Source organism: Penicillium vulpinum (assembly GCF_028829585.1).
Source record: "Penicillium vulpinum strain IBT 29486 chromosome Unknown utg000002l_segment0_segment0, whole genome shotgun sequence".
NCBI lineage: Eukaryota > Fungi > Ascomycota > Eurotiomycetes > Eurotiales > Aspergillaceae > Penicillium > Penicillium vulpinum.
The window spans coordinates 2,838,405-2,862,971 of NW_026643242.1; the positions used below are offsets into that span (position 1 = coordinate 2,838,405).

Below are 24,567 nucleotides of genomic sequence, written 5' to 3' on the forward strand. Positions count from 1 at the left end.
TCTACTATTATTCCTAGTCTAGACTTGACCAGTAACTAAGCCAACTGGCGGGTGCATTAACCATCTTCCAACTAACTCCGAACATGGTTTTGCGTATGAAGCAAGCGAATTATAAGGAAGTAGAGCAAGCCATTCCCAAGCAGAAATATCTAGAGCTTTATGCCGGCCACCGCGAAAGTTCCACGGGATTCGACTTCAATTTCGCGATAAAATTATAGTGAAGATCAACATGGTAGCTGCATACGGTGGTTTTATACAAAGCCCGATAATACTATGGTTATGTATACATCTACACTTTACTAGATCCGTCAATAGCAAAGGTTAATTTCAAGTGTAGCAGACACTTTGGTCTGTGTTTCCAATTCAAGGGCTTGAATCCACTATTGACCCAGTGGATCGCTAGGATCTATATTTCTAGTGTATCTTTCTCTATCTACATGTTCAGGTGATTTTCGGAATTTACACCATAAAGTCCTGCAAGTTTCTGGATAAGTTAATTAAGATGTGGATATGTGAAAGGATATCTAAATGCAGTATGTTGTTATTCCACACAGAATATGCATCTGATAGGTGGATGCAATCACTTTCTACCGCTTGGTGCTATTCTTAAGCATCTCTTCCAAATGCTGTAACTCAAGTTAGTCACACGATATCTAATAGATACAACTCAAATACTTACCTGCTTCTGCTCAACTGCTAATTTGCCTTGGGTATCCTGTTTCCAATTAGCGCATTTTTCCCAAACGCAGAGATAGCAACATACGCTAATGATGGTTAAAATCAATGAATAATTGTTGAAGAGGAATCGCTCTCTTCGCTTTGTATCTGTGCCGTTGCGACTTAATTTTATCAAAAGAGAATCGAATTCAGCAGTCAACCGGGACAAACTGTTGGATACTGGCTCATCATCACCAGCATCGCTGCTCAGCACAAGAATTCCATGAAGAAGCTGTCCAAATCTTTGAGTCAAGAAGTGGGGCGCCGAAGACTGCTTCAAGTCGTCTCCGCCTGCAATCGAAAGGGCGGAGACAGCACTGCGCCCAGTGTTGGACCCAACTCGCTTGAGCGATTCGCCGTGGAGATCCATGATCACCTGGAAGCGCGGCCAGAGCTGCATGTTTGTTCCATTAACATACGAATCGGCGACGGGCACCTTTCGGCGCTGAAGCTCGAACGCTGAATGTTGGTTGAGGCGAACACACATGAGGACACCCAGAGAATCCGTGGTGTGCTCGATTAACTTCTTGGTCTGGCCCTGACCAAGGGTAAATACCTGCTGAAATATGTCCGCGGCAATACGAGAGATTTGATGGAAGGTCATTGGGGAGAAAAACTCAGTCAGGAAAGAGTACTCGGCACACACATTGTCCACCAATGCGAGGTTGAAGTTTCGGAACGGGACTTCAATTCCATGGTAGTTATTGTCCTCTTCAGCCAGGTATGAGGATAAAGCCTGGAGATTGCCAGTTCGGAGGACATCAATCCGTCTACCCAGGGAGAAAGGGTCATGCACGGCAGAGCCAGCTCGGCCGCCAGGAATTCCTAAAACAATTAATATATAAATGACATCAGGAAAGCAGAGCTCTTACCTGATCGATGTGTGGATTGCTCGCCTCCAAGCACCTCGTTTCGGTCAGGAGGATAAACCTTGACCTTATCAAGTGCTTGAAGGTAGCGTGTGAAATGAGATGTGTAATACCAACGCATGGTGTTTATATACGCCTGTGATATCTCTCCTGCCAGCTTTGGGTGGGTCTTGGAGAGATAACTGTATAGATCTTTAAACTTCACTAGTCGCTGTTGTTGGATAATCTGAGAGTTGATGTTTGGCGATCGCATAGCACGAATTTGTGATACAAGATAGTCTCTGATCCTTTGGATCGCCTGCATGAATGTTAATTCAAGTTTAGATCATTCAAGGGCGTAGAATACTCACTTTGGTCTTCACATCGGTCAAAAGGGGCCGTACATCCTCGACGGCTTTATAGCCATTGGGAGAAGCGGTGGCCTTGGCTTCGATATTTGTTGTTCGAGAATCGATCTCGTTTAATGCACGCACCCAATTCTCATCAATTGGGCCCTCGACAATTGTCCGCACAGCCTTAGGGGAGATGCTGATCTCCTCCACGGCGGGTCCCAGCAACCGTTCCACGTTGCGCCTGTTCTCTAGCATCGCGTTCAATTGTGTTGAGCGAGATTGCAAAGTCTCAATCTCTGCCGATACGGAACCCAGTTCATTCTGGAAGTCATTCAAGTACAGCTCGACTGACTTGGACACCTCATCACATCCAGTAATCGATGTGTGTAGTTCTTGAAACTTATCTCGTTCTTGCTCAAATTGCTGGACAGTTTGCGCATTTACATCACTTTCGCGGGTCTTTTTCTTTGGAGCTAGGTCCTCCTTTTCCAGAAAGTCCTCAAGACTTAGCCCATCGAAACGGATGGCTTCCACCAATTGTTCTGGTCGTTCCAGTACCGACGATAGCTGCGGCACATTCTTGTCTCTTTGAATTTCCTTCCCAATGATTTCATTCAAGACTTCCAGAGGATCGGGGACATTGGCAGGTCGAGGTCGTTGAATACTCGTCTGCTTTAAAGGAGAGCCATTGGTTGCCCGTGCAGTTCCGGGAAGAGATGTTGTAGAGTCATTGGGTGACAAGAGAAGAGATGTGGATGAATTTCTAGATGTTACACCAGGGCGACTATTGTAGGGACTTGGAGATAACTGGGAGGATGATCGTCGCGGTAGAGGAGAAAGGTTGCGATTATTGGATCCGGAGGGAGTTGACTGGGCTGAAATGCGGTCGCGCCACATTGTGTAAAAGGACGAACAGCATGGGAATCCAAAACAAAACAAAGAAAATCCAGAGTTATACTTGGGAAAAAATCAACCAAGTAAATGTCAATTAATGTAGAAACGTTGTAGTTGCTAGGTTGTCTTAGGACACTCGGACACTACTCCTATATACACTAAACCCAACAAGGTGGACAACCCTCCTTGACCAATCACGGTCCAATAAGCGACCCCGCCACAGCGTCGCCGCCCACGATAGATTTTAGTCGTTTTTCTTCCCTCCTCTTCTCTTCATTTTTCCCCTCCCCAAATTCTTTGAAAAACTCCCCTCTTTCAACCCCTCTAAATCTATTCACCATGTCTGCCGAGGAGGTATGTATTTTCTTTTACAAATTCGAGATCTCCCAATGGCTCTACCTGAGAAGATTTCTATCCCAGCCCCGCATGCGGCTCCCCCTCCTCTTCTTCTCGAGGGCACGAGGCCATTTTGCACCCTTAACCCCACCCTATCATCGGATTTCGAAGCGCTTGCTAACATGTTTTGATACAGCACGATGTCACTTTCGATTCGGCTGATGCCGGAGCTTCGCTCACCTACCCCATGCAGTGTTCCGCTCTGCGCAAGAGTGGACACGTTGTGATCAAGAACCGTCCTTGCAAGATCATTGACATGTCTACCTCCAAGACCGGCAAGCACGGTCACGCCAAGGTTCACTTGATCGCCACCGATATCTTCACCGGCAAGAAGCTTGAGGATCTTTCCCCCTCCACCCACAACATGGACGTTCCCCACGTTGTTCGCAAGGAGTACCAGCTCGTGAGTTTCCCCTGATAGCTTAAATTTTGGATTGTTTGTTGATGAATGTATTAGCTTGATATCACTGAGGATGGCTTCATGTCCCTCATGACCGACAACGGTGACACCAAGGATGATGTCAAGGTTCCCGACAACGAGGTTGGTGAGAAGATCAACCAGATGTTCCTTACCGAGGAGAAGGAGTGCAGTAAGTTGCAAGAATACCCAGACTTCTAGAGAATTATTATTGATATGTTGCCATTAGACATCGTCGTCCTGACTGCCATGGGCGAGGAGGCCGCCATGGAGTGCAAGGAGGCTCCTAAGTCTGGTTAAATTTAATACCTGGATTTATTACCTGTTATGCCAACCTTTATGTTCCACGAGGGCTCAAAGCCCACCCAAAATTTTTATCTTTCATGGCTCAAAGGAGGATACGATTCTTTGAACGATTATGCCCATTGCTTCAAGATCTGTCCCCCACATAACCTTGGATGTGGGCTGGACCGAGAATTGCTTTGGTTGGCATGATATGTGTTGTCCGAACAGTTCTGAGTCTCAGCATCTCATGATAGTGTGATGAAATAAATACTCGATCTTGCTTGACTATGATTATCTGAGGGATCTAGTAAATTACAAATTAGATTGAATGAGATTTAGATCTCAATTAGACTCCCATCTAAAATATACACCAGTGTAACCCTAGACAACACAATGATAAAAAGTACATAAAAGTACTACAATTTACTCCGATCTACTAAAAAGTACATAAAACCCTGCAATTCAATCTTCTGAGATCGTCCACCGATCAATCACATTGCGCGCATTGCGGGACAGGTGGAGCGAGAAAATCGGCGGTCACTCAGATTGAGGCAGAAAAAAAGTCCCGCCATCTCGATATACCAACCTTTCTTTATCAAAGAATGAACAAATCCCTTGGGGATGGACTACGTTACCCGAGGGGTCTGCGGTCAAGAAGGTTGCCGTGAGACCCGATACTATCTCGATAATGGATTTTGGTTTTGTCGACGCGGTCATTTGCAGGCGGTATGACGTCCATCGGCTTTCTCCTATCACATCGTCAAATGTCAAGTACACAACTAATGTGGCTATTCGACATGCGTAGGGTGTCCAAGTTGCAGAGGATGCCGACGATTTCGGAAATTTGGGCAAAACACATCGCCTGAAGAAAGAAATTAAGGAGAAGGCCAGCAAGAGTATGTGTAATTAGCAACTTGAAAACCATTCTCTCCACTGACTTATGTCTAAAGCACTTCGTGGCCGTCCGGCCTACACGCTTTTCTTGCAAATACACCAGCTTATCCTTTGGAAGCAATGTCATACCTTGGTTCATGACCACGGTTTCCCAGAAGAACTTGAGGTATGTCTACTTGTTGCTTCGTATATTGAAGATAAAAAAGCTCATTATACATTAGATTGTTGTTCGCGATCTCTGGGCTCTTCGCCTGCAAGATTTTGAAATGAAAATCACTGATCCTACTGAAGATGATGATACCGAACCCGAGCTGTTCAGCTCACAACCCGCAGAAAAAGATGAATCTCGTGAAGTAGGATTTAAATCAAACTCGAAGTTTCTCGAATGGCCTCGCCTGATTGATACCGTTGCGCTGTGCTATCTCGCAGCATTTTTGATGCGGCTTCCTGTCTGTGTCAATGACTTTCACGAGTAAGTACATGGTTTCCTCTATGCAAGCCCGGTCGTTTGCTTCTAGAATGAGCAATACTCACATTCTATAGAATGATAGTTCGGCAGGAAATCCCTTATTCCCGAGTCCTAGCAACCGTCCCTCGGGAAATGAGGGATAGACTTCCGCCAGAACTGACGGGGATCCTTGAGGTCAATGTGAGTGTAGTCTAATCTGGCAATTTTTCTTAGTCGGCGTTAACTAATTTTGACGAAGAGAATACCTAATGCCCAGCGGTTCCACCATGCCGTCCTAGAAATAGTACAGTTCTATCAGCGCCGATTTGAATTGGACCTTCCTCCATTGAATTTGCCCATGATTCTTTTCCGGCTCATCAAGAGATTGGCTTTACCAAGTATGAGCAACATTCGCCATGTGTCTATCTAATTCGCCTTAGCTAACGAGTTTTAGTCGAGATATATGATGCAACTATGGTCTTGCAAGATCTACTAGGCTTAACATTCATGTGGCCGGCAGCACGTTCATACAATCGCCGAAAAACAGCACGCCTTCTTCCCGATGTGCAATTGATATCTCTGATCATCATTTCTACGAAATTACTTTTCCCAATCGATGATTTGAAAAGGTATCCCTCCACAGATACAGAGCCCGCTACGCAGGTCATGGACTGGGCTCTCTGGGCACGCACCCAGAACCATTTCGATGATGATCGGGTATTTGGGGGGAAGATTGGAAAAAAGACTGCTATCCAGATCACAGATCAAGACGTGTTGAACATGACGTCTGCCCAATTAGACGACTACATGGACTGGTATGAAAGCAGTTGGTTGGATACTTCCAAGGAACCCACTCGCATCGCCGAAATGTTTCCTATCAACCGAGCAGAACAAAATATCCAACCATCCTCTACTTCCGCCTCTCACTCTGCCTCTGCCTCTGCCTCTGCCTCTGCCTCTGCCTCTGCTCGTGCTCCTGCTCCTGCTCCTGCTCCTACTCCTGATATTGATGCAGATACTGCTTCTGCTCCTCCTGATGAGACTCGAGAAAAGCTCGAGCTTTTGCTACGACCAGTCATGCAAGCCCTTAGAGCCAGAAGGGTTATCCCTGACAATGAAGATAATGATCCCAAGCGTCCCGGCGAGTGGTATCAACGGTATCGATGGGAATCACATCTCACTGGCCCCGCACGGACCTTATATGAGGTAGCAGCTCAGCTCGCTGCAGTCCCATTGAAAACTCTTGTCCGTGCTGTCACAGTTGTTGAGTTTAAGATCACACAGCAAGACGAAGAGCGACAGAACAGAGAGTACTTCGCTAGTCTGGGAGCAGAAGGAATGTACACTGACGAAAGCGATGTTGATCACGCGTATGGAATGGATGATTTTCAAGAGGACATGTACGGCGCGGAGTCTGAAGATATGGATGGTGATGATTTCACCTCCAATTCAAAGATATGGTCGACCATCTAGAGGTCGATGGGAAAGTCCGTTGTACTATATGCATGGCGTTGGGGACTTTGGAATCATGTATCTGGCGTTCACCTTTGTACAACCTTTTATCTCTAGTTCAATTATTTGGGTTTCTAACGTTGCTGTGAGCTATTGGTGTATTTTTTCGGTGTATTGATGTTTCCAACTGAGCTGATGATCGATCGATTTGCTGTATTTGATCAGAAGATGCCATTGAAAGTTGAAAACACTCTTCATTTATTTTTAGTAGAATCTCTCCAGGACTACTATAGTTACTTGACGTAGATAGATGCACGGCCAAGTTATCATTGGCTGGGTCGGACGGGTCGGCTGGGGTTGATTACATAATGTATAACGAAAATGGGCAGCAACTAGGGCTTAGGGTACCCCAATCGGTCCACCTTTGCTAAGCGAGCGAAATCCTCAAATTGACAATCGACAGCTCCGCCTGGAACACAGCGACCGACAGCCGACAACAACGAAAACTCGCAACCAGTACGTTCCATACACCCCGTTAAACAGCATATATGCCTCGCTATGGAATCAGTGAGCTAACATCGTGTTTTTCCGCGCCATTTCAGTGCAGATGTAGGTCTTCCTGAACCCTCGAATGTCATCGCGAACCACAAATCCCGATCCATCGCCGATACGACACGAACCCATGGAGGAATATGAATATGGACTAATACGGTGCGATATAGTTTCGTCAAGACCCTGACGGGTAAGACCATTACCCTCGATGTCGAGTCGAGCGACACCATCGACAACGTCAAGACCAAGATCCAGGATAAGGAGGGCATTCCCCCTGACCAGCAGCGCCTGATCTTCGCCGGCAAGCAGCTCGAGGATGGCCGCACCCTGAGCGACTACAACATCCAGAAGGTATGGACCGGAATCCAACCTTTGTGATTTGGACCAAAAGTGGGGGCATTATGGTATCTCGGGTGGATCGGATCTTCAAGATGTTCTTTGTCCAGGAGATCACTCTACCCATTCCGGATACGCAAGAGGGGGGATCATCGCTTTACGTTATGGTCTACGGTCTGCGAAATGGTGGAACATTCGCTAACATACGATATCAACTCGTTATAGGAGTCCACCCTTCACCTTGTCCTGCGTCTCCGTGGTGGTATCATTGAGCCTTCCCTCAAGGCCCTTGCCTCCAAGTTCAACTGCGACAAGGCCATCTGCCGCAAGTGCTACGTACGTTTACTCTCGCCTTCTCCGCCTACGCCCGATACTTTGCGGATAAAATTGCCTTTCGTGGCAAGGCCATCAATTACGTCAACACATGTACTAACTCTGATCTTCTACAGGCTCGTCTCCCTCCCCGTGCCACCAACTGCCGCAAGAAGAAGTGCGGACACACCAACCAGCTCCGCCCCAAGAAGAAGCTCAAATAGACGACTCGCTCCTCGGTCTTGTGCTCGGTGTGTTGTGGTGCAGTTCCAGAGATGGGGATTGGCTGGACTGCTACATGGAGAGGATTTCAAATGGCGTTAGATATGATGATAAAATCAATGCAGCCACAGTCATACTTTTTCTAGTTGGCTCCTCTCGACGACCAAGTTGCACTCCATGAAATGAAATGTGTAAAATTCAAACAGTCGCATTGTTTTTTCACACCTCCAAATTCCATCTGCGATAAATACAGAGTACAATACATGCATGCGTTCAATAAGACGACTAGAAAACTTGAACTTTGAAACCTGCTACCTGAGCAAGAATCGACAGAATGGCCAGTATTCCAGATGAAAGCCAATGGTCCATCCTCCCCACTTATGCCCGGAACATCATCCCTTTCTTGTCATCATCCTTGTTATCGTCATGTTCCTTATCCTTCTTCTTTGAGACGGGGCTTCCGTGACTAGTAGATATGTCAGTCCAAGGTCAATTCGTTTGTCAAAGGACACAACTTACGCAAAGAAAAGCACCTTGATAGCAATAGCCAGTGCCGCATGTAGCACAACAACCAAGATCAAGAGGATCTTGCTAGCCTTCGCATCAGTAGCATTCAAGACCGGGTACAAGTTCCGCAGAAGGAAGAAGACCGTCCAAGCAAAGCCAACGCCAACAAGCGCCCAGTTAAGCGCAGTCAACGGACTCCAGCTGACCAGTGCAACTGCAATCCAGACCAAATTAGAGTACCCATACAGAGACCAGCACTCAATAAGGTCAGCTGTTGAGCTGCCGAACCAACGCAGTGCGCCCCACAGGGCAATAGGCACGATACCCGTGTACCCATAGACCAGACCAGCTGCACCCGATAGCAGCGTGAAATCGTACTCGAAGTGCTTGTCGCCATTGTTTGACAACCATTGCGAGATAGTACCCGTCAAAAACAGGATAACAACCACCGTAGTCGCGATCCAGACTGGTCCGTACAGATCTGCGTTGCCCTCTAGCACATCGAGGAAGTTGCTGCGTGGGTACAACGTCGCCACACAGCGGCGGAGGACCTCGTTCGTGTCGACGTCGAAAAATCGCTCGTAGTAGTGTATCGACCACCAGCTGTGCTTGGTCGGCGTGCCGCCAGGGGACCGGTCACGGCGACGCGATGACCCACCGCCCAGGAACGGGGCGGAATCGCCTTGGACTTTAGCGGTTCTCTGGTCGTTTTCAAAGTCTAAGTTGTAGGATTACTTGGTTAGAGCTGGTCTGGGCTGATGCACTCGGGGAAACTCACTGGAGGGGTGGAATTCGAGGTCTTCTTGTAGGTCAGTGTGGCCAAGGTCGCCCTGCTGATTTGTTAGTTGGAATGATGTATTGATCATTCGAGCGGTTTTACCTCTGCATCCACATCTACTACGACATCATAGCCTCGGTTCGCCATGGTGGTTGGTTTTGAAGTAAAGCTGTTGGAAGGGAAGTTGTTAAGTGTACACATCAGCTTCCGCAGATAAAGCCACGCGCTCAAGCCACAACTGTGGGTACCACTACCCAGGTCTCATACATGAGTATCGAATACATAGTATTAGCTATAACTGACAGGGTTTTTAATTATATGGGAATACTTCAGTTTCAATCTTCAAATATGAAGATCTTTATTATGATTCTATCTCTTTTTTTTTTGCTCATTATCATACATATGCAGCACCAGGCATCCATGATACCTGACATAGTGTCTTGAAGATTAAATCCAGCTTTGGATTGACCTTTGAATTTGGCCAACATAAGACCAAATGGAAGTGTCGAGTCCTTTTTTGCGGATATAGAAAGATGCAGCGCCAACCAAGATGGCTAACGCCACAGAGCCCACAGAGCGACGGTGGCTCCACAAGAAATCCAGAGCTCGTTTCCTGCGCTCTTCAGTCCGAATCTGTTGAGATTGCTTTTCAAACAAGTATATCGCTTCTTCTCGGGTGTACTTGCGATGTGGGTCGCGTGAAGTTTTGAGCACACTACACCAGGGAATATGTTTCCAGGCTCCAAGCGGCAAAGATTCGGGCGGGTGGTCCTCAAAGAGCCGTGTTGCATGCAGAATGTGTCCGTCCAGATCAAGTGGGTACGGCAGTTTAGAAAGTGTAAAATGAAGCATCTCGGGCTCATTTGCTGGAATTTCCAGCAACTCTTTCTTCCTCGACAGAATCATTGCTGCGAAGAGGTAGATTGCAACCACGGGTTCTCGAGCCAAAAGAAAGTCGAAAAGTCGTGAAATGCTACTATACTCTTGGATGTCATGGGCATATAGTGTCAGTGTAGCTGCGAGGGCGAAGAACGGCTCAATATTGCCAAGGTGTCGTCTTAACTCAGGGTCTGTTGTCTCGATGATTGCAGGAATGAGATGGAGATGCTTCACGGCTGGGGACAGCGATGGAAGCATATAGTCACGTATACGGAAAAGAGATATTTGCGCCACTGCTGGCACAGCTTGCTTCTCTCCCAGTACCAAAAGCAGAACTTGGACTATGTCGTGATACCCTTGAAAATAACAAAGCATAGGGTATTCCCTTAGTACTTGAGTGATCAGGTTGGATAGTTGCTGTTTTTTTTTCCAACATTTCCTCCTCGGGAGCTAGACTATATTAACACACAAACTCATATTGCATGGAGAGTTCTAATAGCATACCTTTCGGGTAGTAGACAAAAGACCGGTTTACGTCAAGTTCTACCTGTTCCTCATCGCCATGTCGTAAGAGTTCAGTACTTGAGACCGTATCGGATTTTTGTATCTGTTTGTCGCATTGTAACAAAACAGGCCCTATCTAGATGGTTAGTTGGGTTCAGGCCATATATTTGTACAACTTCATCAGACCGAAATAACTCACAAGCTATCTGTCTCAAGTCATCTTCAAGTAACCCCCCTTCAGACGTTGCGTGCACAGCTAAGGCTTCGACATCGTGCGCTGCACATGCTTTGCGGATAGCTCTCGACTTTTCTGCTCGAGCGATCCGATTTATTTCTTCATTCACATCTGGCTTTTTGAAAACGCCTTCCGATGCCGATACATGCTCGGAGCTGAAATCAATCCCCTCTTTTCTGGTATCTCCCATTGTTTGTCCGCTAAGATATCGCCTTGCGAGAAGACCAAGTGGGCAATATGCACACTCATGCAAATATGGAGGCTCTGGCTCGATTTGTTTCTCGATCTGGCTGAAAAAATACACGTTGTGTGTTCTGAATTTAGCTGAACAAGATTGAAACCCCGATCGGATATAGATCGATCGACAGGAGCTTTTTAACTGGACAGCGAAATGACGTGTCCAAAACACCGACTCAACACCAAATATGTGAGATAATAGCTTTACCTTTGATGACCGAGCCCTCTTTGCATGTGAACTGATGAATCTCTAGGCACGTATACCCAAACGTGTAGGTCTGAAGTCAAAGGCGGGCACCCGGAGTCCCGCTTGATGGCCTTAGGCATCTATCGGCAGCCGCGACATGTTTTCGCCGATAACAACATTCGCCCGTGCCAGGCTTAGGCACAACGCTCCAGTTGAATAGGTTTGCGGTATAAATTGCGAGATCTCGGACACATATAGCTGTGTACTGCGTTGTGCGCCCTTGGAAGTCCACAGTTTCTGGGGTTGCGCTAGCTCACCGACGGGCGGCGATTCCACCACTCTGGAATTGGCTTGCTCTCCAAGTTGTCTACCAGTGACAAGTGTTAGCTCAGTCTTCTTTCTAGGAACTTGGCAATCAATGGAGCTTGTGGCAAGTATTTTTACATCTTCGAGAGCTGCTACTGCTGTATAGCGTTCAGGCAAGCTGCAAGTCTCACATTGATCTTGATCCCTCATACGTCAAGTGCATTGGTTAATAAAGATATGACAGGGCTTGTCTGGGTTATACTTGACCTGTGGAAGTATCTACAACCGCCTGTACTCTTTCCAGGCTCGGGCTGTGCATCGGGCATCAACTCACAGCCAGTATCGCATTTGGCAGTCAATGTATTAATCACATTGAGATATTTCAACCTTTGAAGTATGAAGAGAAGTGGATCTCACAAATCTCGAATGCAATTGCCCGGTTTCTTGAATACAGAAATTCATAGGAAGTGCGGTGCAGTTCAAACAGATCTTGGGGCTTGTTGCACCGCAAGCCATTGCCTGACCGGCTCTTGATATTGCCTACTTCCCTACTTACCTTCCCATTCGTTCCCTACATCTTCATCTTCCGTCTTCTATTTCCATCTTGCAACTCTTTCTTCGAGTTTTTTTTTGTATCTTTTCACCTCCCTTGACTTCTTTGGCTTCAGGATCATTTCCTCGTTTGCTCTAATCTGTTGTTGGTTTCTTGTGAAGCCCGCCCAATCACTGCAATGCCTGTGCCCCAGCCCGTCATGCCTCCGCGTCTGACTGGATTACTTACCCAACCACTAATCCCAAGCCCTATCATCAACTGGATCCTTCCAGCGCGTCTTCGAGATAAACACCACAACGATGTTGTTTTCATTGGAGAGCGACGAATTCAAATCAAGGAAGCCCTGCCCAGTGGCCATCTTAAAGATGTTGTCGAAAAATCTGACCTTGAAGGCTCGATTATTGGGGCGAAAGTCATCAATGTAAGCACCCAATTGCCTTGGGAAACTCAGACTCCATCAAGCTCCACGACGCACCCTTACGACAAAAACGAACTACCTCCTCAAATCCTTTTTCTTTCTATGGACTCAAATCAGCTCCTTTTCATGTACTGCTCGGAAATTGGAGATGGCCCATTTGTTTCCTACAGTCGACCTCTACCCCGCGACGTCAGCATTGCCGACAAGTATGGCAAGCATATAGCAGTTGATCCCAAGTAAGTATCGCCCATTGCTCACTCAATCGAATTAGCGAAAGCTTACACCATGATCAAGATCGCGTGCGGTTGCAGTCAGCGCATCGCGTAATTTCTTCGGTGTCTTGTGGTTAAAATCTCCCAGCCAAATCCAGGCACAGATGCTACAAGGGGAGCTGAACCCACTTGAAAGTGTATGTGCTCACTAAGGTCTATTTATCATGTGTCTGATAATAACAATATTTGAACAGGAGAGTTTCTTTCAAGTGGACGGAGATATCCTCTTTATGGAATTTCTTTATCCGAAGGACATGCATGACAAACGGACCATCCTCCTTCTTATTGTTCATAAGTCTAACATAACACGGTCTATGGTGTTTGAATGGAGTGGAGCTAGTATGCATGACCGCATGAGTCCCAAGTTCACCTTAACTTCTCTGCCTCAGCAAGATCAGTTACCTAGCATGGTCATCCCTTTGGCCAAAGAATCCTCCTACCTCCTAGTCACTACAAACTCTATGGCAATGTACACACCCAATTCCTCGTCTCGTCCGATGCGATACCCGCCAATCATTCCCGATGCCGAATCGTCCGAAGCTGGACTGTGGACTCGCTGGGCCAGACCTTCGCGGAACTGGATGTACAGTCAGAGGTACGATGGAATCTTCCTCTGTCAAGAAAAAGGCTGGATCTATTATCTCGAGTTTGGCAACGATGGTGAACTCGAAACCCAGACTTCTCTGGGTCAACTCCACTGCAATGTTGATACGGCATTTGATATTCTTGATATGGGCCATGAAGGCGGTGACTTCATTCTCGCTGCTGGAAGCCAGGGTGATGGTGGGCTGTTTGTCCAGGAGGCACGGGATCACCCCAGATGTGTTCAGCGATTCCTCAACTGGGCGTCAGTTTCCGATGCAGTTGTCATTCCTTCAAGGCCCCCAGGCTGCTGCAGAGATAAGCTAACTTATCACGATCGGATTTTCATCTGCTCAAACTCTGCCTTGGGCAATGGAGCTATTACAGAACTTCGATATGGCATCGAGGCTCAGATTGGAGTCGCAACTACATTGGGTGGATTGTCCAGCATACGTGGTATGTGGGCTGTGTCACTTGGTGCTAAGGATTCAATATACTTGGTGGCCTCCGATCCGCTTTCCTCGTTGCTTCTTCATACGACTCCTGACATGAGAGATGGCATTACTGCCCTTGAGGACGATACAGGCTTGGACGTTCAACAGACCTTGGCAATGGACTGCACACCTTCCGGTGTTATTGTTCGGGTCACAGAAAAAGCTGTGCACTTTTTTGTCCCTACTGATTTCTCCCTCAACAGCTGTGTTCAACATGACCCCCTTGTATTTGTCACAGCAGCTATTGTGGATGGCCCAAGTTCTACTATTATCATGACTACCAGAAGTAGAGAGGGAAATTTTCTCCATTTTCTTCGGATGGTCACAACTGAAGCAAGCGCCTCTCTATCTGATCATGAGGCCCCATACCTGCTCGAAAAAGAGCCCATCTGTATCTCCTACCAAAATATGGGGGAAGTTGAATTCATTTTCCTAGGCACTGGCGATGGCACAGTGCTATCATTCGAGGTTTACAACAGGACTGGTGGGATCAGACGACATGCCGACACTCGTATCTCAGTCAACACTGAAGAAGACATATCCAAAGCGATTGAAAGTATTGCTGTTATCAGGAATCCTTCAGACGAGAGAATACACCCGTTCCTTTTCTGTGGGCTGCGAAGTGGCATACTTATTCCATTCGAGATACATACCGATGCCGTCAACCTTCGCGGTGACCCAGTTTTTGGTTTCAAATGTGGGTTACCTTTGGTTCAAATTATCGGCAATTTTTACTAACCAGATACCTTCTTTTCAGGTTTGAAACAAAGAGCGCCACGCTACCTTGGTCGAACATCAATCAATCTCAAAGCTCACAATACATTTGCGTTGCTTACATGTGGAGATGATTTTTGGCGTGTGTCATATGCCCGAGATTGCACTGGCTTCGACTATTTCCTGTCTCGGGTTTGGATTACAGATCAAAACTGCGTAAGTTACATCCCATCCTGTCGTTATGGGTTATGGTCTAACGTTCATGCCAGCCCGCATACTTCCCTACAAGATTTAACAGCTTCGATCTTGTTGACATAATAGATCAAGAGACTGGGAGTGCAGCTACATACCTGTTTTGTTTTGCAGATGGTCAACTTCTAATATGTACTCTGGATCAAGAAGCAAAGACCGTTCCCCGACGCATCGACATTCCCGGAAATCCCAGCAAGCTCACCTACTCCAGGCATCTTCAGAGTCTCATTGTTTCATATACTGTCACTCAGAACAACAACAAAGCAAACCCTCTTGATCTTTCCCACACGGCATATGTCGAGTTTGTGGATCCAGACACACAGTTATCAGTGGTTCCCAGCGATACAGACATGGTTGCTCAAGGCCTTCTTCCCTGGAGACCACATGGAGTTTCTGGTGAGAAAATCACTTGCATTCTTGACTGGATGCCAGTAAAGAATGGCGACGCGTACCATCTCATAGTAATTGGGACTTTAATCAATCTGCCTCATCAACCCAATAACCGCCAAGGTCGATTGATGCTCATACAAGCGTCTCGTGATGCCAACCATCCTGAGCAGATTACCTGCATCGACAAGCACACGCAATGGTTTAAGGACCCAGTTTATGCGATGGTGGCATACTACGATAGCGTGATTGTTGCCTCTGGGAAAAGATTCTTCACGGTCACCTCGCGAAACTCTCAAACAAAATGGATTCGCAATATTTCAGGCACACTACCATCCCCAGCTGTCGCGATGACGGTGAAAGGAGACATGATCTACGTTACCACTTCGAGGCATTCCCTGATGGTCTACAAGATTGTAAATGGGGACATCCTGTTGAACGGGTTCCACCCAATGTCGCGCGATGGTTTGTCTCACACTTTCATGCCCGGGCCTGAAACTGGATCGGATCGCCTTCTTGTGAGTACCCGAGGTGGAGCTACCCGAGTCTTCCCAAACGCCCAAAGACGAGGCGACCTTGTGCCTTGTCCGACAGCCAATCTGCCCATCTCATTTATTAAGCTCGCGCAAGGCTGCAAGTCTCCGGCTTCGCTCAAGACCGTCAGTACGTTTTATGGCTTTGACATCAATGGATCTGTCTATCGGCTCTTGCCCCTCGACGAGGAGGAGTGGTGCCTTCTTCAACTTCTGCTCAACTTTTGCCTTAGGGATGAGGGCATCTGTCCCTCCCTCTCCCGTAGACATCGCTATCTTGATGCAATCTCCCAGGTCGAAATGAGTAAGCACATCGATGGAAATATTCTGTCTCGCCTTGTTAGTCACGACTCGAAATACCTGGATAAGCTTCTCATGGCATGCAATGGGAGTCAGTCCAAGGACCTGACCCCTGAGACAGTGCGTGTGTTCATTGGGGCAATTGAGGACGTCCTTGGTGTTTCTGCCAACCACACTGAGGCTCTATTCACTTGGCTTCGGAATGTGCTTCACATTGAGCTTTAAAATCTCAAGGGGATTTGACCGCAGTGAAGAAGCGTGAAGGACCAAGCTTGGAAGTACATAGCCCTGGAGGAGATGTATCTATGCCAACCATGGATAAGTCAAATGAAAATGTTAATGTTTGAAGTTAAGTTTTGGTAGATTTGTACGCGTGCGATATAAAATATCCAAAAGAAAGAAAAAAACCTTTGACAACATTTGAATACACGGGGGGTCGTCCAGCTAGTTCGTGTCGTGGCGATTTAGAGCCATACATATTGTTCCCCACCGTCCATGAATCTTTCCGAAATTCTTTTCCCTTCCCACACCCCTCCCTAGGCCCACCTTACAGAGAGCTCCATCTCTCGCCTTTCATTCTGGGGATTGTCTTTTTTTCGACTTCTATCCTCTCCCTTTTAATACGTCTTCGTATTACCACACCTCGCAAATAACCGGTTAACTCCGTTTGTGCGCCCACGACATTTCTCCGGTCACTCCAATCGGATCATCATCAAACTCCCAAGAGAAATTTATCATTCATAATGGCACCAAAGAAGAAGGGCAACAAGAGACAGGAGGAGGACTGGGAGGCTGATCTCGGCGAGTCCGTTCCCACCGAGGCTCCCACCGAGGCGCAGCCCCAAGAAGATGCCAACGAGGATGCCCCAGTCGGCGGTCTTATGGCTGCTCTGAGAAAAAACAAGGCCAAGAAGGCTAAGAAGGGCAAAATGAACGATTTTGTCGAGGGTGAGGACGCCGAGGGTGCCGGCGCACCCCCAGCAGACGATTTGGCTAGCAAGCAGCCCGAGGAGGGCAACTTCGATGACGACGATGTTTTCGCTGGAAAGAAGACCAAGCCCATCAAGGAGGTGGTTAAGCCCGTGGTGGAAGAGCCCGAGGGCGAGTTCCGAGTAAAGAGCAAAAAGGAAAAGGAGCGTGAGAAGAAGGAGAAGGAGAAGCAGCGCAAGAAGGAGCAGGTAGGTTTTTACATCTTTCTTCGTGCTGGAAATTCGCGCCGGTATTGAAATCATTTACTAACATTCTCTCTTTCTCGTCTATATAGGCTGCCACAAAGAAGAAGCTCACTCCTGCTCAAGAGAAGGCTGAAGCCAAGAAGACTGCCGCCGCGGAAGCCAAGAAGGATGAAGCCGCCGCTCCTGCACCCGTTGCAGAGACTGGCAAAAAGAAGAAGCTTCCTCCCCACCTAGCAGCTCTTCAGAGGCAACAGGAGCTTCTTCGACAGCAACGTGAGGAGGAGGAGCGAATCGCAGCAGAAGAGCAGGAGGCCGCTGCCAAGCAGAAGCTCCTCGATGAGGAGGAGGAGAGGAAGCGCGCAGAGGCTCGTGAGCGTAAGAAGGAGAAGGAGCGCGAAAAGAAGGAGCAGCTCCGCAGGGAAGGCAAGCTTCTTACCAAGGCTCAACGAGAGGCCAAGGAGCGCAATGAATTGCGTATGCAGCAGATGATTGCCGCCGGTGGCAAGGTTGCTGGCCTGGAAGAGGGTGCCGACAAGAAGCAGCGCCCTGTCTATGAGAACAAGAAGAAGAGGGCTGGCAAGAAGCAGGAGGAGGACCTCGAAGCTGCTGCCGCTCGAGCCCAGGCTCAGCGCGAAGCTGAGGATCGAAAGAAGCAGGCCGAGGAGAAAGCCAAGGCTGAGGCCGCTGCCGCTGCCACTGCTGCTGCCGCCCCTGAAGAGGACGCCATCGAAGACTGGGAGCAGGCTGCCGATGAGGAAGTCAAGGACAGCTGGGATGCTGAATCGGATGAGGAAGAGAAGCCCACTGAGGAGGCACCCGCCCAAAAGGAGGAGAAGGAAGAAGAATCTGGCTCCGACTCCGACTCCGACGAATCATCTGATGAAGATTCATCCGATGAAGAGCAATCCGCCAACCAACGGGCCATTCAGGCGAGAAAGGCCGAGGCTGCGGAACGGAGAAAGCTCAAGCACGAGGAGGCTATGGCTGCTCGTTCGAAGGATGATCTCCGATCCCCTATTTGCTGTATTCTTGGTCACGTCGATACTGGTAAAACTAAGCTACTTGACAAGATCCGACAGACCAACGTGCAGGAGGGCGAAGCTGGTGGTATTACCCAGCAGATTGGTGCCACTTACTTCCCTGTCGATGCTCTGCGCACGAAGACCCAAGTTGTCAACAAGGATGGCAAGTTCGAGTTCAAGGTTCCCGGTCTGTTGATCATCGATACCCCTGGTCACGAGTCCTTCTCCAACCTGCGATCAAGAGGTTCATCCCTTTGCAACATTGCTATTCTAGTTGTCGATATCATGCACGGTCTCGAGCCCCAGACCCTCGAGTCTATGCGTTTGCTGCGTGACCGCAAGACTCCTTTCATTGTCGCATTGAACAAGATCGATCGTCTCTACGGCTGGAAGAAGATTGACAACAATGGCTTCCAGGATAGTTTGAACATGCAGAACAAGGGCGTTCAAAACGAGTTCCGCACTCGTCTTGAGGCCACCAAGCTTGCTTTCGCCGAACAGGGTTTCAACTCCGAGCTTTTCTTCGAGAACAAGTCTCTGTCTCGCAACGTCTCTCTCGTTCCCACCTCCGCCCACACTGGAGAGGGTATTCCTGACATGCTGAAGCTCCTGACGAGCCTGAGCCAAGAGCGTATGACCAACTCACTGATGTACTTGTCTGAGGTTGAGTGTACAGTTCTGGAGGTCAAGGTTATTGAGGGTCTTGGTACCACCATTGACGTTATCCTGTCCAACGGTATTCTTCGCGAGGGTGATCGCATCGTAATGTGCGGTCTCAACGGTCCTATTACAACCAATATCCGTGCTCTTCTGACACCAGCACCGCTCAAGGAGCTGCGTCTGAAGTCCCAGTACGTCCACAACAAGGAGGTCAAGGCTGCCCTTGGTGTAAAGATTGCTGCCAATGACTTGGAGCACGCTATTGCTGGTTCTCGCATGCTTGTTGTCGGCCCTGACGATGATGAAGAGGATCTTGAGGAGGAGGTCATGAGCGATCTGGAGAATCTGCTGAGCCGTGTTTCAACTGATCAGCGTGGTGTTACTGTCCAGGCCTCTACCCTGGGCTCACTCGAGGCTCTACTGGAGTTCCTCAAGGTCTCCAAGATTCCCGTTGCCAATATCTCCATCGGTCCCGTTTACAAGCGTGATGTTATGATGGCCGGTACCATGCTTGAGAAGAATAAGGAATTTGCTGTCATGCTGTGCTTCGATGTCAAGGTTGATAAGGATGCTACGGCTTATGCCAACGAAATCGGTGTTAAAATTTTCACCGCCGACATCATTTACCACTTGTTCGATGCCTTCACTGAGCACATGGCTCAGATTACAGAGCAGCGTAAGGAGGAGGCTAAGCTTCTTGCTATCTTCCCCTGTGTCATTAAGCCCATTGCTGTCTTCAACAAGACCGACCCCATTGTCATCGGTGTTGATGTCATTGAAGGAAGCTTGCGTCTCCACACTCCTCTCGCTGCGGTCAGGACCAACGCTGCTGGTGTAAGGGAGATTGTCGATATTGGTAGAGTGTAAGTTTTGTTCTCACTTCATCTTTTTTTTGGTCTGATTTCTAACGCAACTATTTTCACAGCACATCCATCGAGCGTGATCACAAGGCCGTTCCTGTCTGCAAGAGAGGCCAGCCCTCCGTTGCTGTTAAGGTTGAGGGTCCTAACCAGCCCATGTATGGCCGTCACCTCGAAGAGAAGGATCAGCTTATCTCGCACATCTCGCGTGCCAGTATCGACACCCTCAAGGAGTTCTACCGGTCCGAGGTCTCTATGGAAGAATGGGCTCTGGTCAAGAAGCTCAAGCCTGTCTTCGATATTCCTTGAATTCGGTCTTAGGGCTTCCTTCCGGTGTGCGATGTCTTCAGATCAGGAATCGTCAAAACCGGACCCATTCCAGCCTTGCGATACCTATCCTCGAGCGAACTTAACGATCAACTGCCAGTAAGTGGCGAGCTTTGTTCTCCGTCGGCCCTCATGACCTTGGGTTCCGTCATAGTCAGTTTTGAGGAAACAAATCAAAATCTACTGTGCTATGACAATTGCTATCGAAATGTGGAAAAGTTATTCTATTTTAATTACGATTTGAACATACAATGAATGACCATGACTTGATGGATGAACAGGGAGAGTCGCCTGTACATGATATAGGAAAAGCAAGGTCTGGTAGATACCAGATCTTTTGTTACTGTTATAGTGAACTGAATTTATACTATTCAAGTATTTGCTTTGGTAAATAGACATATCGACTACTCCGTCCATAATGCATCATTGTCTTATCTTCAATGCATAGAAGCACTTTAACCAGTTTTGAACTAGGAAGATCGGGCTTTTCTTGGGCATAGACCAAATCAAACGATTGCTCCAGAATATCAGAATAGAGCAAATGATCTACCCTCCAATATCCTATTCCACATTATGTAGTATGTACAATCCTTTTCAATTTCCTAACTCAAAAATCATCCCCCTCCCACTTCTCAACCTTCCCCCCATTCCTCTCCCAATCCAACCAACTGCCCATATAAACCCCAATATTGGCAGGGTCGTATCCAGCCTGCACAGCCATCTGCGCCGCAGTCTTAGCCCGCACACCAGCCTTGCAGTAGAAAACCATCTGCGCAGGCTCGCCCTCGCTCTCCGTAGGATCAGGCTTAGCGAACCCGAACCGGGTCTCGAACTCGTCTGGGGTGAGGTACAATGCGTCTGGCTGCGATGCTAGCGGGATACACACTGCGGAGGGGATTATACCCGTGCCTTTGAGCTCGGCGGGCTCGCGCACATCGATGAGGATTATGGGCTTGTGGTTTGGGGAGTTGGGTGTTGAGGTTGGGAGGGCGGCGGTGATCTGGTTTGATTTTGTTAGCTTTGTATTCAATTATATTCATTGGAGCTTGTAGTATTCAAAGATATTCGGTTCAAAGAAAGAAGTAACAAGTAATGGAGGTTACGGAGTACATACATCTTCGAAGCCCCATTGCTGGAGTTTGGTTGAGCTGGCATCATCGCTATTCCAGCGCGTCTGCACTTGGCGCGGGCTTTTCAGGTATGACTTGGTTTGGAGACTGCATGATGGTGCCGGCTGACCGGAGAGGACACGGTTCTGAGAAGTGACGAGTCCTCGTGTCGGTGCGGAGATAGCTCTGCGCAAGGCCGCGGCGGATGATACCGCACTGCGTGTCGGGGTTCTGACTGCGGCTGAGGACAGCACGATAGCAGATCGCTGGATCTTGGATGATAATGTCGAAGCCATTGTTTCAATTCTGGATTTGATTGTCCGCGGAGGTGAGTCGGGAGTTATTACACCTCCGGACGTAACCTCGGGATGAGAAACGGTGATGTCAGTATCTGCCCTTTGTGACCGCCTACTGGTCTAGGGTTGTTGCTCATCGGTTCTCTAGGTTGTTGTACACGGTTTGCTGGGCAATATTGGGGGATTTTGATTGATAGGAATGACTTAACTACTTATATCATAGCTAGATGGTATTTTTCGAGAGGAAAGACATATTTTGTTTGATTTTTGTATACATAAATCTTGGAAAGATAGCGGAGATATATAGTGGAGTGTATGCACATCAAATAAATAGGACATTATGATTAACAATTCCACTAGAACTACACATAAGAAAATGAGCTAGATCCTTTTTGATAGGTCGAAGAAGACCACATTAAACCATAAGACTTTAGCAAATATTAGATCTAATGATTGTGTTTGAAGTTGTTCATCTAAAAATCCAATTCGTAAAACCAAGAGACAAAGGAAAGGCAAAGGGATTTAGCCCGTATGTTGAGGCAATTGAGGAAATGTTTAGTAGATTCAAGCCCATGAAGAATTATAATATAGCATGAGATAAATATTCAAGCAGAAAAAGATAATTAATATTGTTCTAATATGCATGGCTCTAGGAGCAGTCATTCTGAAGAAAAGAAACAAGAAACCCCCTGCGACCCCTCACGGGCAACAGGTAATCATAATCGCAATGGGGGTTTCTCTGCGCAAGGGTATGAAAGGTCTCTCTAGGAAAGACATAAGCTAAAGACATTTCCTGTATTGAGCGTTCATCATGCATCAAAATTGAATGAGAAGGAAGAAAGATTCAGCGGACCGCCCTATCTCCAGGACAGGAAGGCATCATGTCAAACGTAACCAAGCCCTCTGTCCAGAAAATGGGGCTGGGTTCCAGCTTCGGTTTGTTGTTTTGTACAAGAAAGGTAAAATTTAAGCGCGGGGACGGAAAGTAAGAAGACAGTCATCCTGATATATATTAGTGACTTGCATCATCATAATGAAAAATAAGCTTGAACATACCTGAGGGAAAATAGTGGCAAACACCTTGATGTCCTCCGACTCGGGGGTAGGGGTGTGCTCCCAGTCCATCACCATACTGGCCTTTCCAATCATTAACATCAGGGAAAGCTGGGCGTAGGTCTGACCCAGACAGTAGTGGGGACCTGTGCCGAATACCAGCCAGTTCTTGGTCTGCTGCTCAGCGGTACCGGTGATCCAGCGGTCTGGGTCGAATGAGTCTGCGTTGGGGTAAGCCTCCTCATCGTGGCATGCGGGCCACACGGAGGGAATGATCATCGAGCCCTTGGCGACGGTGACGGTCTCACTGATAGGGAAGTCCTTCTTGACCAGGTAGGGAACCATGATGACAGGGGGGCGGTAGCGCAGGGTCTCCTTAACTACGGCGCGGGTGTAGGGCATTTGGTCGAGCATATCCATTGTTGCAGGGAGAGTGCAGTCGCCGTTACGGACGCTGAGGTTCTCCTCGCGGACCTTGTCCAGGATCTCGGGGCGGTCGGCCATCAGCTGGAACAACCAAGTGGAGGCGGCACTGGTTGCATCCTGGGAAGCGAACAGGAAGGTGAAGATAGTCTGGGCAATTTCGTAGTCAGAGAATTCACGGAGAACATGGGTAGGCTTCTCTGAAGGATCGACCTGGATTCCCTTGGCAGTCTTCTCGCGGTACACGGCGGAATCCAGCTGGGCCTTAACCCAGGCATCCATGATACAAGAGATGTCGCCACCAGCAGCCATACGGGCCTTGGACTTAGCAGCACACTTGGTGAACTCCTCGAGCACCATATCGGCGGCCTTCTTGCCGTACCAGGTCTTAGTGTAGGGAAGGATGATAGGGAAGTTAACGAGCTCGAGTGCGGCAGTGATCAGATAGTAGTCATCGGCAATCTTCTGGACACCCTCATCACTGATGTAGTAACCGACAAAGGTACGGCAAGACAGAGCACACATAAGCTCGCGGAACTCGGACATCCAGGGGGTCGGGGTGAAGTTGGTGGCGGCAGACTTCTTGAGGAAGTGCTGGTTGTAGGAGTTGAAGACCTCCTCAGCGCGGGGGAGATACATGGCCAGGGCCTGGCGAGTGAACAAGCCGTTCAGACCCTTGCGGTAATCCACGTGGGCCTTGCCATCCAAAAAGACCCAGTTGGTCTTGCCGAGAAGCTTGTGCGCGGCATCCACGACACAGGGCTTGACGTAGGCGGGCGAGTTGAAGATCTTCCGGGACATATCACGAGTCGATGCAATCACGACGAACCTTTATAGGAGAGCGTTAGAGACACATATCCAAAGGAAATAAGTACATATGGAACTACTCACTTGTGGAAGACGGAAACACAGCTGAGGTCTCCGCTGTCCCATTTGGCCTTGTATTCGGTGAATTTGGGGTTGACTGATTGGAGGAATGGGCCCATAAAGGGGATCTTGTACATAGGGCCAACAATGGCGCCCTTGAGGTAGTGGTACTTGACTATGAATAGGGGGTTTGAATTAGTTTTCAAGACGCGATTTCCAAGGTCGCCATGTCGCATTGGCACTCACACTGGTCGTAGATGACAGCGGCAATGAAGAAAGTCAACAGGCCCTTCCAGATAGTGAAGCCTTCCAATATGGTGGCGACGAGACCGGCCGGCGCGAAAAGTTTGGGGGAGATCGTCGCATCCGCCGATGGCGAGACGAAGCTCCCGGTAAGGTTGGCCATGTTGACCATGTTGGGAGTCCACGGATCAAAGTTCCGAGCAAGATTGAAGGAATTTCTAATGAGAAAGGGAAGAAAGACCAAACCCAGAACAAAAAGGGAAAAAA

General features: G+C 48.0%; 9 protein-coding genes across 9 annotated transcripts; 4 read left to right on the forward strand and 5 right to left on the reverse strand.

Moving 5' to 3' along the window:
• Positions 1-587: 587 nt before the first annotated feature.
• Positions 588-2,815, reverse strand: N7479_004136 (putative GARP complex subunit (Sac2); the record flags this gene model as incomplete). Its single annotated transcript, XM_057251833.1, has 5 exons — positions 588-626; positions 680-715; positions 764-1,542; positions 1,590-1,884; positions 1,937-2,815. 5 exons carry the CDS (start codon positions 2,813-2,815, stop codon positions 588-590), a joined length of 2,028 nt encoding a protein of 675 aa, XP_057111158.1.
• A 336-nt stretch (positions 2,816-3,151) lies between these two features.
• N7479_004137 (Eukaryotic translation initiation factor eIF-5A) lies at positions 3,152-3,926 on the forward strand (the record flags this gene model as incomplete). Its single annotated transcript, XM_057251834.1, has 4 exons — positions 3,152-3,166; positions 3,345-3,611; positions 3,666-3,798; positions 3,856-3,926. The coding sequence occupies 4 exons, from the start codon at positions 3,152-3,154 to the stop codon at positions 3,924-3,926; spliced, it is 486 nt and encodes a 161-aa protein (XP_057111159.1).
• A 606-nt stretch (positions 3,927-4,532) lies between these two features.
• Positions 4,533-6,726, forward strand: N7479_004138 (TFIIB-type zinc finger domain-containing protein; the record flags this gene model as incomplete). Its single annotated transcript, XM_057251835.1, has 7 exons — positions 4,533-4,637; positions 4,717-4,807; positions 4,862-4,971; positions 5,027-5,277; positions 5,349-5,454; positions 5,513-5,651; positions 5,708-6,726. 7 exons carry the CDS (start codon positions 4,533-4,535, stop codon positions 6,724-6,726), a joined length of 1,821 nt encoding a protein of 606 aa, XP_057111160.1.
• A 1,779-nt stretch (positions 6,727-8,505) lies between these two features.
• Positions 8,506-9,559, reverse strand: N7479_004139 (Yip1 family protein; the record flags this gene model as incomplete). The annotated part of the gene is made up of 4 exons (XM_057251836.1): positions 8,506-8,593; positions 8,647-9,352; positions 9,413-9,464; positions 9,515-9,559. 4 exons carry the CDS (start codon positions 9,557-9,559, stop codon positions 8,506-8,508), a joined length of 891 nt encoding a protein of 296 aa, XP_057111161.1.
• A 300-nt stretch (positions 9,560-9,859) lies between these two features.
• On the reverse strand, positions 9,860-10,549 carry N7479_004140 (uncharacterized protein; the record flags this gene model as incomplete). The annotated part of the gene is made up of 1 exon (XM_057251837.1): positions 9,860-10,549. The coding sequence occupies one exon, from the start codon at positions 10,547-10,549 to the stop codon at positions 9,860-9,862; it is 690 nt and encodes a 229-aa protein (XP_057111162.1).
• Positions 10,550-12,491: 1,942 nt separating this feature from the next.
• On the forward strand, positions 12,492-16,490 carry thtA (the record flags this gene model as incomplete). Its single annotated transcript, XM_057251838.1, has 5 exons — positions 12,492-12,967; positions 13,026-13,140; positions 13,198-14,776; positions 14,837-15,009; positions 15,063-16,490. 5 exons carry the CDS (start codon positions 12,492-12,494, stop codon positions 16,488-16,490), a joined length of 3,771 nt encoding a protein of 1,256 aa, XP_057111163.1.
• Positions 16,491-17,008: 518 nt separating this feature from the next.
• On the forward strand, positions 17,009-20,291 carry N7479_004142 (putative mitochondrial translation initiation factor IF-2; the record flags this gene model as incomplete). The annotated part of the gene is made up of 3 exons (XM_057251839.1): positions 17,009-17,443; positions 17,530-19,985; positions 20,048-20,291. The coding sequence occupies 3 exons, from the start codon at positions 17,009-17,011 to the stop codon at positions 20,289-20,291; spliced, it is 3,135 nt and encodes a 1,044-aa protein (XP_057111164.1).
• A 625-nt stretch (positions 20,292-20,916) lies between these two features.
• N7479_004143 (rhodanese-like domain-containing protein) lies at positions 20,917-21,714 on the reverse strand (the record flags this gene model as incomplete). Its single annotated transcript, XM_057251840.1, has 2 exons — positions 20,917-21,309; positions 21,424-21,714. 2 exons carry the CDS (start codon positions 21,712-21,714, stop codon positions 20,917-20,919), a joined length of 684 nt encoding a protein of 227 aa, XP_057111165.1.
• Positions 21,715-22,680: 966 nt separating this feature from the next.
• On the reverse strand, positions 22,681-24,472 carry erg5 (C-22 sterol desaturase erg5; the record flags this gene model as incomplete). Its single annotated transcript, XM_057251841.1, has 4 exons — positions 22,681-22,716; positions 22,771-24,019; positions 24,082-24,232; positions 24,304-24,472. 4 exons carry the CDS (start codon positions 24,470-24,472, stop codon positions 22,681-22,683), a joined length of 1,605 nt encoding a protein of 534 aa, XP_057111166.1.
• Positions 24,473-24,567: the final 95 nt, after the last annotated feature.